This window comes from Cyprinodon variegatus, unplaced genomic scaffold (assembly GCF_000732505.1).
Source record: "Cyprinodon variegatus isolate N-32 unplaced genomic scaffold, C_variegatus-1.0 Scaffold909, whole genome shotgun sequence".
NCBI classification, from domain to species: Eukaryota; Metazoa; Chordata; class Actinopteri; order Cyprinodontiformes; family Cyprinodontidae; genus Cyprinodon; species Cyprinodon variegatus.
The window spans coordinates 178,091-191,097 of record NW_015151362.1 but is presented as its reverse complement, the minus strand read 5'-3'; the positions used below and the strand labels follow the sequence as shown (position 1 = coordinate 191,097).

The window sequence follows — 13,007 nt, the reverse complement described above, 5'->3', positions numbered from 1 at the left end:
GTTGCATTTTTGGCATCAAAATCAATTAAAAGGCTAAATTTGGATGCTGGTCAAGTTGCATTAATGCTTCAACGCTCTGGCTGTTTGGCACTCTGGTTGTTTATCTGATCTGTTCTGGAGCTACACGGTAGAGAGCAACTTGGCATTATTTACTTTGGTAAGTCGATAAAACAGTTTAACCTCTTAACATCCACCTCATTTTGGGTAATTCTTGCCTATTTTGCAAACCCAAATGGAAAAGCAAATAACTGGTATAAAAATTGGGTGAATAGAACACAGACCAACGTGCATCAGTTCAAACATGACTCAGAGTTGTTGTTTTGTTGTTTTTTTAATTCTCAGAAATAATGGGTCTGTTTTGAACAGCAGTAATAAAGACATTCTTGAGAAAAGGCAGGTTTCATTGTATTATGTGTTCTACATCATGTCAACCACAAATGCAGAAAATTTCAGACCTTTTGCTTTAAGGTAGCATGTCGTCTCTGTCTCCCCAGAGACTACATGCAAGACAAAGCTTGTGGATCAACTTTTCTTATTGGTTGACGCTTTGGTTTCCAGCTGCAAAAGTTCAAATTCCCTAACTCCACCTCTGGACGCCGTCCCCCATAGACTTTGCATGCAAATCAGATGCTTTGATGCCCTAATTGCATTCGGTGTGAACCTTTATATACCCTATATAGCATATCTAAAAAAAATAAACAAGGTAGATTTTTTTTTTTTTTTCATTATTTTTAATACTTCAATACTTCATTTTTGCATTTAGGCTTTCAAAACAGAACAACACATTTTTTGAGACTTTTTCTTCCCAGGTCTCCTGTTTCTAAAAAAAAAAAAAAAAAAAAAAAAGCTGAACTATACCCCACATATTGCATTCTTATCTCGCATCCTTTTCTCTCTTGCAACCTTGCAAGTGACAAGTTTCATAACTTTCCCTCTTGGTGGATTTAGAGCTTTATGCTATGACTTATTGACCCATACTAATGCCATGACTTCAGTCTATTCATCAGAAAAGCAGTTGCTGCGCATCACCAACAGCTTTCTTGCAATAGAAAATCGGGCGCAATTTAGAGCCACTAGGAAGATTTGGTAGAAATTACAGTTCAATTATGCTTTTACAGTTCACTTATCCAGATTATAATAACAGCTTCATCCTCTATATACTTCAGATGGAAAACTTTGAATCAATCTGACTATATGACGTGGTTTAATTCTCTCTGTAAAGTGCCTTGAGATGTGTTGTGAATCGGCGTTATATAAATAAACTAAATTGGAATTGAAATTACTGAGCCAGCTTTGCAGAAATTAGAATTTCATCAAGATTATTTATTTTGTCAAGTTAGAAAGTTTTTTTTTTTCCTTCACTCAGCATTTTATTTTTCAAATACGGTTACGGCTGAAGAAAACCGGAGATTTTTACAAAATACCAAATAATTGAGTATAGAAAAGTGAGTCCATTTACTGAACAGTTTATGGTCATTACTTGGTTCAGTTTCCTGCATCATTAGAGGCTGATTTGAAGATGATCAACCTGTGGTTCTGTTGAGGTGTTTGATTAAAATCAACCTGGATTTTTCTGTCTGCACTATTTGAGTTTCAAGGTTTAACTGAAATCTGCCTCTAATTATATCTTTCCCCTACATATTAAATGGGCTTCACCTCACAATTCTTTTAACATTACCAATGTACAAATGTTGTGCACATTTTCGAATTTCCACCTCATTCCTAATGGAGAATTTTGGATAAATTGCTCTAAAACATACAAAGTACTTAGGCCTATCCATCCTTCCATTTCTGTACTGAAAAAATGCTTCTTCCGTAGGTCACCTGTAGAGAGAGCGATACATCGGCTGCTGATGTTTCTTTTGTAGCAGTATCAACCAATACACTGATTAATGCATTCAGCAGCCATACCTTGATAACCCTTGAAACCTATTCATTTCTGCTTTCTCTAATTACTATTCATAGTTAATGTTTCATCAAATGTTTTAATTAATGTATAACTTTATTTACATTGAGACTTGTATAACAATTTTATCACTGTCATTATCATGTACAGGAAAAGCAAACAATATCAGAATGAAGAACAGGCCCCAAAATAAGTGGCAGCGCACACCAGGGATCTGTTGGACTGATGTCAAAATAATCTGTAATGGCATCTGCTTTAAATTAAAAAAAAAATTATCTAGTTTTATGTAGAAATCTAGTTTTGCGAATAACTTTATTTTGGTATCTGTAAGCAGTAATAAATGCTGTGAATATACCCATTTTTAAAACTGAATTTACTTAACGAGTCTGTATTAACTGGGATGGCCTTTAAAAACAAAATAAAATCTTACCGCATATAAATACTATTTAATACGATTAATTTTTAATATCTGCCAAGGTGGTCTTCCAGTCTAAAACTTTCACTTATCTTCTCTTTTCTAATAATATCCCTACTACTTGCAGTTTTTAATAGTAAATTAAGTATCTTTATGTGTCCGTGTGTGTAGCACCTTATAGCCAACACAAATTCCTCGTACGTGTAACATTACTTGGAAAGGAACCTTTGTGGTTGAAGCAAATAAAATCTAGTATGTTGGAGCAATTTGGAAAAGTTTCTAGCTTTGAGCTTTAGAAATTAAGTGTTTGAAAAGTTTTCTCTTTTTTTTTTTGCTTTTTTTCTCTGATCTTGCGAAAAAGGAAAATTGAACCCAGCTGCTACAGCTGATGTCCAGCAAAATGGAAGCTTGAATATCTTTCAGGAAAAAGTTGCTGTTGCATTTATCTCCTCCTGATTTTCTGTGCCCTTGAATTGGGGTGATGATGGCCTGTGGTTAGAGCAGTGCGTTTTTTCTCTGAGAAGGTTTCAAGTATCTGGTTCGATCCCCACAGCTGGCACTCTGGGTCCCTGAGCAAGTCCCTTATCCTCCCACTGCTCCCCAAGGGGATGGGTTACTGTAAATGCAGGGGTAAAATTATCTAGTGTAAGTTTAATAAAGTTTAATTATATTATTAAATCTAAGACATGGGGTGAAATTCTGGATCTTAAACTGAAGAGTTTTTCATTCTCTTTAGTAAAGAACATAATCATTGCAGTCCTTCATCTCAATGCTTTAGGTCTGGGCTATTTTTTTTTTAACCATTTGTTTCCCTTCACTTTCCTCAGCAAGTTTACTGACACAGCTAATTTGACCCTAGAATGAGTTTGTGAGAAAGTAGTATGAGATTTCCACACCTTTGCAAGATGAGAATAACATGTCATTTACATTTTTGACCTTGGGTTGACTGAGATTCTTATTTAGCCTAAAAACTGAAAAATAAACCTTCCAGCGAAAAGGGGAAAAACACTCGGCTGGTTTAGCATTAAAAGTTGAACCAAAGGATGGTGAAGGAAGCGTGTAAAATCTTTCGATAAACTCACGGCTTTAGATTTGATCTATTTTGACTGAAGACACCTGTCTTCCTACCCAAGTCACGATTTTACGTTTTAGTTTTTAAAAAGCTGTCAAAATGAGAGATAAGATGAGATTTCTAAATAGTAGTTTGGAAAAATTGTCTGTTGTTCTCTGAGACAAAGTGAGGATTGCTTCAGGCTGCTTTGCTACGCTGAGATACTTTGCATGCTTTCCATGAATCCTGTTCCAGGACTGCAGTGGGAACCGGCACCGGAGGTCAAAGAGTCAGAAGCAGTGTGTAGAACGTAAATAAATAAAAACACAAGACTGAAAGCAGGTTTGTGTCTTAAAGCACCTGTAGTGTTCTATCGCTGATACACGGTACAGAACATTTCAGGGAAGAAGCACTTAAAGGTTAATGAATTCAAAGTATTTGTACATAATTAGTTTTCTTGTATTGCAGGGAAAAAAAACAAGTTGTTAACTCTCAGCCCATGTCTTATTGGTATTTAAGACTGACAAACACTAGCTTCAGTAACGTAAAAATCTCCTTTTTTGCTTTTGTTCATTGTTATGTACATAATTGCATCAATTATTTGTCTCGGATCAACTGAAAATACGCAGCATGAAGCAGCAAAACTAATTCCTTTGGAAGTCCGACCCTGTAAATCTCTGCTTTCTCTTCATTGTTCAAACAGTTTGGACGTTTTGTCATGGGAGAAAGCTGCTGACCAGTTAAACCTAATCACTACACATCAGAACCCAGTAAGATATAGGTAGACATTATGACGATGTGTAATCTATATAGTCCCTTATTTTAAAATGCAACATCTCAGCTAGTGCTCATGTCTTGTTTGGATTTAGAAACTCTGTGAGATATCTAATGGTACAAGTGTGGTTATTTTGTCTGTATTAGGAAAAAAAAAAACTTTAGACATTGCTTGATGATCCCAAAGGCAAAGAATTTCACTTGGATGAGGCTTTTGAGTCAAAAGTACCTGATATATTCTAACAGTTATTCCAGGATCCTATTGTCTGAGTCAGGGCTCACCGATAAATAATACCTTTTTAATGTTAAGGTCCTGTAACAGATGATCAGAAGTGCAAAATTAAAAAAAAAAAAAGCCCAAACCAGTCAGTAGTAACCCAGTCTTCTGTAATTAGATCAAATTTTGTTAAAATTTTTGTTTTTCTAATGTTATATATTAATTGAGCCAAGCAACCTTATATTCGTCCACAATGTAGACCAGGAATGCTAAATCCATATTTTAGAAAGTCTTTTTCTACTAAGCTTATCTATTTATTAGGGCTGTAATAGGCTATTATTTTGAAAATCGATAAATCTGTTGATTAATTTTTTGATTGATTGACTAACAATAGAGAGCCAAAAAATCCTTTAAGATTTCTTTTATTAAATTAAACCAGATTAATCTAAAACTTTTCCCCTTAAGGAGTTCTGAATAGAGCATATTGAAGGACGAAAGATTTTTTTTTTTTTTTTTTTTTTTATCTTAAATGCGAAATCAATGTTGATATAATTACAGCTCTAAATGGGTTGCTCTGTCAGCTAAAGGAATTTTTTTACGGTCTTTATACTCCAGTTAAGGATTAATTGAATATTAAATTAATTGACGATTATTTCAATAATTGATTGACAATTGTTTCAGCTTTACTATTTATTTTTGGGTCAAACACAAAGCTATTTACAATCAGTGCTAGGAGTGAATGATGTAAAAAAATTTGCATACCATAAACATGTAGATCTATGTCAAAAATTTAGTCCCTCTGTGATTTGAAAATTTTGATTATTTTGGAAATGAATTTCCTTGCCTCGTCCTAAACAGCATCAATTTTATAATCCTGACATTTTTAGAATGGATGTTTAAAACTAGAGGTTTTGACTTTGGATTCAACTTGAAAATTAAATTGGTATTAATATTTATAGGCATAACTTCTATGTTTTTGGAAAACTTTGAATTCCAAAATACTTCATTAATCCTAAAGGGAAACAAAATAAAAATGTATTTCAAGGACTAAGTGAAGCAAGGTTACTGAGAGTATCTGTTGCAGGGTGTGTGCTTATCTTAAACAAACCCAGAAGCAGGTGATAACGACAACCCTGTCCTCCTGCTGTTTACCAGGACTTGCTTAGTAAACGGACTGTTGCTGTTTGGGAATTGGGCTAAAGCACATCAGCGTTATCATGCTTGCAGCTGTGTGGTTTCCTTCCGCCCTATGTGGCCAAAAACTTACTAGAGTGTAATCCTATAGTGTTGGTTCTTATAATATTGAAATGCAAACTGAACTTGAAGTAAGGTATTAGAATATATAGAGTTTTTGGGGGATTTTTTTTTTTTTATAAATAGCTACCCTTGAAGAGGAGAGGGGGCCTGGTAACTTGTTTTCGTTTTCCCTGGAGCCTCAAGGACCATGGGAACTGTAAATAAAAGTATGCGGGAGGGCTACGTGCCGGACAGACTGTTGATGGGTTTAATATGGAGAGTTCACCCCAGGCCCATTAGCCAAGACCATTATGAGACAATTTTCCCATGTCCTACAATAAAATCATTCATATGAACATGCTGTGATAATGACCTTTTTTTTTTTACAGTAGGATTTTAAAGATCCATATAAGAGTAAAGCTTCAGTGCTGGCGTTAATGCTTTGGCTCCAATTTCCTTTTATTCTAAAAGGAATTTTCAGCAGTCCTTAGGGGTATAAAGGCAACTAATCAGAGATGAAATCATTTCTGCAATAGAACCACATGTTTGCAACAGTTGCCAATGTTTAATTGTCATCTGTATTTAATACCTAATGGTTGGGTGGGTTGATTTTAAATATGAACTCAAGATTAATCGGACCCAGTGTGGTGGTGATTTATCTGTGTATTCTTTAGTGGCTGTTTGTTGATTCAGGCTAATGTCTGTCTGATTTCTCTATTTATCAGCCAACTCATATTACCTTCTTTTTTTTTTTATTTCTTTTTTAGGATTCCGTAAAATCAGCCTTGATGATCTACGGAAGGCTTACATCGTCAAAGATGTGCAGCAGTACATCCTTCACCGGCTGGACCAGGAGGAGGCCTTGAGGCAGCACCTAACCAAGGAGACCGCTGAGATGCTCAACCAGCTTCACATCAAAAGCAGCGGCTGTTTCCTCTACCTAGAACGTGTTCTGGACGGTGTGGTGGAGAACTTCATCATGCTTCGTGAGATCCGTGACATCCCAGGAACTCTCAATGGGCTCTACCTGTGGCTCTGCCAAAGGCTGTTTGTCAGGAAACAATTTGCCAAAGTTCAGCCCATTCTTAATGTCATCTTGGCAACTTGCAGGTCACTTACAGTCAAAGAACTGTACCATGCAGTCTGGACTAAGAACATGACACTGACCATGGAGGAGTTTCAGAAAAAGATGGACATTCTCTCCAAGTTGTTAGTTGATGGCCTTGGGTCTACCAAAATCCTTTTCCACTACAGTTTTGCAGAATGGTTGCTGGATGTGAAACACTGCACCCAGAAGTACCTATGCAATGCAGCGGAGGGACATCGAATGTTAGCCATGAGTTACACCTGCAGAGCAAAGCAGCTGAAACCTCTGGAAGTGCAGGAATTTGCTCTGCACCTTGTCAACTCTAACCTGCAGATGGAGCCTTGTAATCTCGCTCTTTGGATGGTCTGGAATGGAACTCCAACAAAAGACTCTCTGAGCACCTCCATACCAAGAGAGCAGGAGGTCCTGCAGCTTCTAGTCAAGGCAGGTGCTCATGTGAACAATGAGGATGATCACGCTTCGTGCATTGTGCAACAAGCCCTAGAGAGAGAGGACTCGATAAGAACATTACTTGACAATGGGGCTTCTGTGAACCAGTGTGACTCTAATGGAAGAACTCTTCTGGCCAATGCTGCCTACAGTGGTAACCTTGATGTGGTCAACTTGCTCATATCCAGAGGGGCAAACATGGAGTTGGAAGACAACCACGGACAAACAGCTCTGACTCTTGCTGCCAGGCAGGGTCATACCAAAGTGGTCAACTGCCTTATTGGTTGTGAAGCCGATATAAACCACACAGATCATGACGGATGGACTGCTCTCCGCTCAGCAGCATGGGGCGGACACTCTGAGGTCGTGTCCGCTCTTCTTTATGCTGGAGCCAAAGTGGACTGCGCAGACGCAGATGGTAGAACCGCACTAAGGGCGGCAGCTTGGGGAGGCCATGAAGATATTGTATTGAATCTTCTTCAGCATGGAGCTGAAGTCAACAAAGCAGACAATGAAGGAAGAACGGCTCTCATTGCTGCAGCATACATGGGGCACAGAGAAATTGTGGAACACCTGCTGGATCACGGAGCTGAAGTAAATCATGAGGATGTGGATGGAAGGACTGCACTTTCTGTGGCTGCGCTCTGTATTCCTGCTAGTAAAGGCCACGCATCTGTAGTTAGCCTTCTGATTGAACGGGGAGCAGAGGTCGACCACTGTGACAAAGACTGCATGACTCCTCTGCTGGTGGCTGGCTATGAAGGACATGTGGATGTAGTTGATTTGCTCTTGGAGGGTGGAGCTGATGTGGATCACACGGACAAAAATGGCCGCACCCCTCTCCTAGCAGCAGCATCTATGGGCCACGCGTCTGTGGTCAACACGCTTCTTTTCTGGGGAGCGGCTGTTGATAGCATCGACAGTGAAGGGAGGACAGTGCTGAGCATCGCCTCTGCTCAGGGAAACGTGGAGGTTGTCAGAACTCTGCTGGACAGAGGTCTGGACGAAAACCACAGGGACGACGCAGGCTGGACCCCGCTACACATGGCTTCATTTGAGGGCCACCGCCAAGTGTGCGATGCTCTGATTGAACAAGGGGCTCGCTGTTCGGAGGTGGATAATGATGGTAGAATACCACTGATACTGGCTGCACAAGAGGGACATTATGACTGCGTGCAAATTCTCCTGGAGAACAAGTCAAACATCGACCAGAGAGGGTACGATGGAAGGAACGCACTCAGGGTAGCTGCGCTTGAGGGTCACAGGGACATTGTTGAACTGCTGCTGAGCCACGGCGCTGATATCGATTGTAAAGACGCAGACGGACGTCCAACGCTATACATAATGGCGCTGGAGAACCAGTTGGCCATGACTGAGTATTTCCTCGAAAACGGGGCGAACGTTGAAGCTTGTGACACAGAGGGCAGGACAGCCCTCCACGTATCCTGCTGGCAGGGGCATGTTGAGATGGTGAGGCTGCTCATCAACTACAATGCTGATGTGAACGCCTGCGACAACGAGAAGCGATCAGCTCTCCAGTCTGCTGCATGGCAGGGCCACACCAAAGTGGTTCAGTTTTTAATAGAGAACGGAGCACACGTGGATCATACATGCAACCAGGGAGCAACAGCTCTAGGTATAGCCGCCCAGGAGGGTCACATCGACGTTGTGCAGATACTGTTGGAAAACGGCGCAGATCCCAACCATGCTGACCAATTTGGCCGCACGGCCATGAGGGTTGCAGCAAAGGGTGGCCATTCGATGATCATTAAAATCCTGGAAAAATACGGAGCTACAACATTAAACGGATGTAACCCCTCGCCAGTGCATACCATGGAGGAGAAAACCCCTTTGACAGTGACTGGCAAAATGCATTCCCTCACCATTAAATCCAGTAGTTCTGGCAGCACCGGCGCAGGGGACATGCAGTCCTCTGGACGCGGTCTTCCCAACGGACCCGTCCACGCTTTCAGCTCACCTTCCGAGTCTCCAGATTCCACAGTGGACAGACAGAAATCGTCCCTGTCTAATAATTCCCTCAAGAGTTCAAAAAACTCTTCTTTAAGAACCACGTCGTCTACGGCCACAGCTCAAACCGTACCGATCGACAGCTTTCATGGAATGACGTTTACAGAACAGATTCAGCAGCACTCACTGCCTCGGAGCCGGAGCAGACAGTCGATTGTATCCCCTTGCTCCACGACAAAGTCTGTCAATCAGCAGCCGTCCTCTCCATCCAATGAATTTGAATGGCCTCAGCTGAAGTCGGGTCTAAAGTCCGCAAAGGGAACCAAAACGGGGAACGGCACTCAAAATAGCAAAGCAGCTCTGGGAGATAAGAAGAAATCTAAAAACAGTGGAACCAGTCAAGGTCAGGTTCTGGAATACGAAATGACCCAATTCGACAAGAGAATGGCTTTCAACCAGACCGTCGCCAACATCGCAGTGAAGGATCCTCACTGTAAGATCATGATCGGCAGTTCGGTGCAGCAGGAAAGAGGGCCGTACCAAGACCCGTATTTCATCCAGCCACAGAGCTGCTCAGAGAAAAAAAGGAACGGGATCATGACCAACCCCAAATATCATCTACAGGGCAATCAGGTCTTCTTGGGTCGAGTGTCAGTTCCACGGACGGTTCAGAACAAGGGCCACCAGGATGTCTTAGAGAACTATCCCATCGGGGAAACAGAGCTGAGCCTTAAACAAGCCCTGAAGCTGCAAATTGAAGGATCAGACCCTGGGTTCAACTACAAAAAGGAGACTCCTTTATAGCTGGTAAGCCACGCCTCAGCATGTGGGCTCAGATAGAAGTCATGTGAAGATGTGTTGCCTTTATAAAAATAAGAAAACATACATCATTTCTAGTTGCAGAACAATATGGAACTGATTTTCTAACCACAATTTTTTTCAATTGGCAAACATTTGATTAAAGTACATTTATATTTATTTTAGATTTGCAGATTCACCATGAGAAAATGAATAAGCTATTAGAAATTAGCTAAATTATTTAAAAACTAAAATATTAATTTGTTATTGTACTGCTCCACTTACTTTCATTGTATTATTTATAGATATTACAATAAATGTTCCAACTCTTAATTTGTCAAAAATAATTATCAGTTGAGTTATTTTGCTTCCTTATTAAATGTTCTCCAGTCTGTAATGAGAGCTTACGAGACTGCTGAGATAGAAGATTAATTTAGTCCAAGGATTTTCACACCTATATTTCCAGTGGTGCCAATTCATTTCTCAACTTTTTCTGGTAATTGGAAATGGCAAAAAATAAAGAAGTGTTCCTTCCAAATAGAATTAACTGTATTCCTTGCTCTGTTGCAGATGCTCTGACCGCCATCCTTCACGCTGACATTGGAGAGAATGTGCCAAAGCAACAGTTTCCACCTGTATTACAGAAGTACTTTCATTTGCCCGCCCTGTGGGACGCCATCAAACAGCCTACGGTGTATGTAAACTGATACTTTGATGTGTCCACATCTGTTACAGCCTTCTGTTTTCATATAAAAAAAATCATTTTAATTTAATGTTATGCTATTTAATAAACATTGTATGCACTTTTAAAAGAATAAACTGACAGACATACATGTTTCCTCCCTCAGTTTATATCCCATCCATGTTTTTTTTTTTACTGTTTTATAGAAACAAATGGCAATTCTTTTGTTATTATTTTGCATGACATTGTACTTTGTTGTTCCAGCAGGTACATTGTCCCAGTCCAGAGGACTGAACAGTACTGGTTGTCATTCATTGCCTTTCTAGAGACCCCAAATAATCTGTGTTACCTTTGATCAGAGTGCTAAAACCTTTTTTTTCTGTGTAACATGTCAAAAAGCAGTTTACTGGGATATAAAGCGTATTTATTTTTTAGGAAAACAAGCCACTTTTGTTGCATTTTTATTTGTGTTAGGTCGCATCCTACCATGGTGCTGTGTTTTAAAAATTGCCAACAGACATTTTGGGACTTATTTTTATTTTCTTTTTTTGGCTTCTAATTATCTAAGCAAGAGGGAGATTCATTTATAAAGTAAAACCAATTTGATTTTGTCCCTATGGGATTGTTCTGTTTTTATATTGTGTGTTTGTGTGTTATGGTTTTATGTGCAAGAGTATTTAAGTAACAGTTGTGTATCGTCAGCAAGGTTTTGGTGCTAAATGCAGCGGTTTTGTTAAAATTTTGCATTTCTCAGCAGCTCAGCATATGTTTTCCATATCATTTTCAGTTATATCTTCTGCTGGATTTTTCAGGGGCATGACACAAAAAGGGTTCAGCCATTAAAACGACCCCTAGCTGTTAGTGATATTGTTTGAAATGCAGACTTGTAAAGCCAAAGTTGAAACAGCATACACTGTCCCACCTCCTCTGTGAGACGCTTTTACGCTGCTCACTGGGACCTAAACCCTATGGGAGGAGGAGGAGGAAGAGGAGGTGGAGCTTGGTCAGCCATGACTCTCAGAAGTAAAACATCTGTTTCTTATGAACCGAGTGGAGCTGCATTAGCGTTTACGGGCTGTCATATTTTTGCAGGCTTTTCACAAATTTTAACAGCGAGCTATGTTTTCCCAAGAGCTGGGATTTTGGGGGAGTAGAAGACGTATCGCATGCACAAACACCTAGAAGCCCCCGGTAAAAGCTCTCTGCTCTTCACTAGCTCAGCGTGCCATGAAGGGTAAATGGATGAATCGAAGGCAGGAAAACATGGTGTATAGTCTTACTCAACAGTTCTCTCGTTGGTCTCGAAACTGTTTTGTTTGTCAACTTTGGTTTGACTCAGTGATTGGATTGTAAATAGCTTATTGTGTACATTTATCTTTCATTTAAAATAATTTCTGTATTATATGAAGCTCAATTTTCTGATGTATATTAAAGTGCTTAATAAACATATTTGCTTTACTGCTGAAAAAGGAGTCCTGGCTCTTTTCTTTTTTTTTTTTTTTCTTTTTCGTTTTAGATATTTGCAGTATTCACTATTCAGGGATCCTTTAGTCTGGAAAATGGAAGATCGGACTTCTGCAGGTCAGGATAAATATGGAAGAACGAAGGGAGTAGGAAAAGTACAGACTTTTCTCCTTTTTCTTTAGAAAAATTTGTCCTTTTGCATGTTTCCTTGTCCTTTTTTTCATTTCCTTATATTGTTTGTCCCTTTTTTTTTTTTCATTTTTCTTTCCTCTGTGTCCTTTTTCTTTCGTTTTGCTTAAGTCTTTCCACCTTTGTGTCGTTCCCTTTTTGTACTTTTGGTCTCCTCTGTTCCTATTTGTCTGTATATTCCCTTGCTTTTATCTTTCATCCTTTTTTACCTTGCTTTGGTCCTTCCTTGTCTGCTAATCCAACTATTTACTACCCAATTTCTTGCCCCCTTCCTCCCATCCTCCCTTGTGTTTTGTTCTATTCTGGTTTGAGTGTCTGTCTTGCAGCTGTTGGTTCAGACCTAGGTTGACATAAATGCAGTTTACTATGCAAATTAAAATGCATTTTTATCACTGCTCTGACGAGGCTTTTAGATGGATTCTAATTTCTTACTGAATATTCTGGGTTTTGTCGCAATGGAGGGATCAACCTGTAAGGTGAAGAAGGATAAAAAAAAAAAATGCCATGACATTTTTTTTTTTTTCTTTCTTACCCTTGAGAGACCAATGTGTATTGGAAGTTCATACCTGGAGCTTTTAAAAGTGTGTTAAAGGTCAAATCTGGTAAAAAGAATATCTCATCAAGTTTAAAATGCCTGAGATTTGCAAAGTTCTCTATATTTAGGACAGAAAAAACAGACTTTCTGCAAAACAAACCATTTTTTACAGCCAAAGCTACTTTACATTTTTTTCTTATTTCTCCCCAAATCTGTTAATATCTATTCCTTGCTT

General features: G+C 39.3%; 1 protein-coding gene across 1 annotated transcript in view; it reads left to right on the top strand.

The window, feature by feature from the left end:
- ankrd50 (ankyrin repeat domain 50) overlaps nucleotides 1-11,176 on the top strand; it is a 43,941-nt gene extending 32,765 nt beyond the window's left edge. The window contains exons 4-5 of the mRNA XM_015398064.1: nucleotides 6,367-9,911; nucleotides 10,473-11,176. Coding sequence (XP_015253550.1) covers nucleotides 6,367-9,908 — 3,542 coding nt within the window. The 3' untranslated portion in view covers nucleotides 9,909-9,911; nucleotides 10,473-11,176. The remainder of the gene's footprint in view (nucleotides 1-6,366; nucleotides 9,912-10,472) is intronic.
- The last annotated feature ends 1,831 nt before the right edge of the window (nucleotides 11,177-13,007 follow it).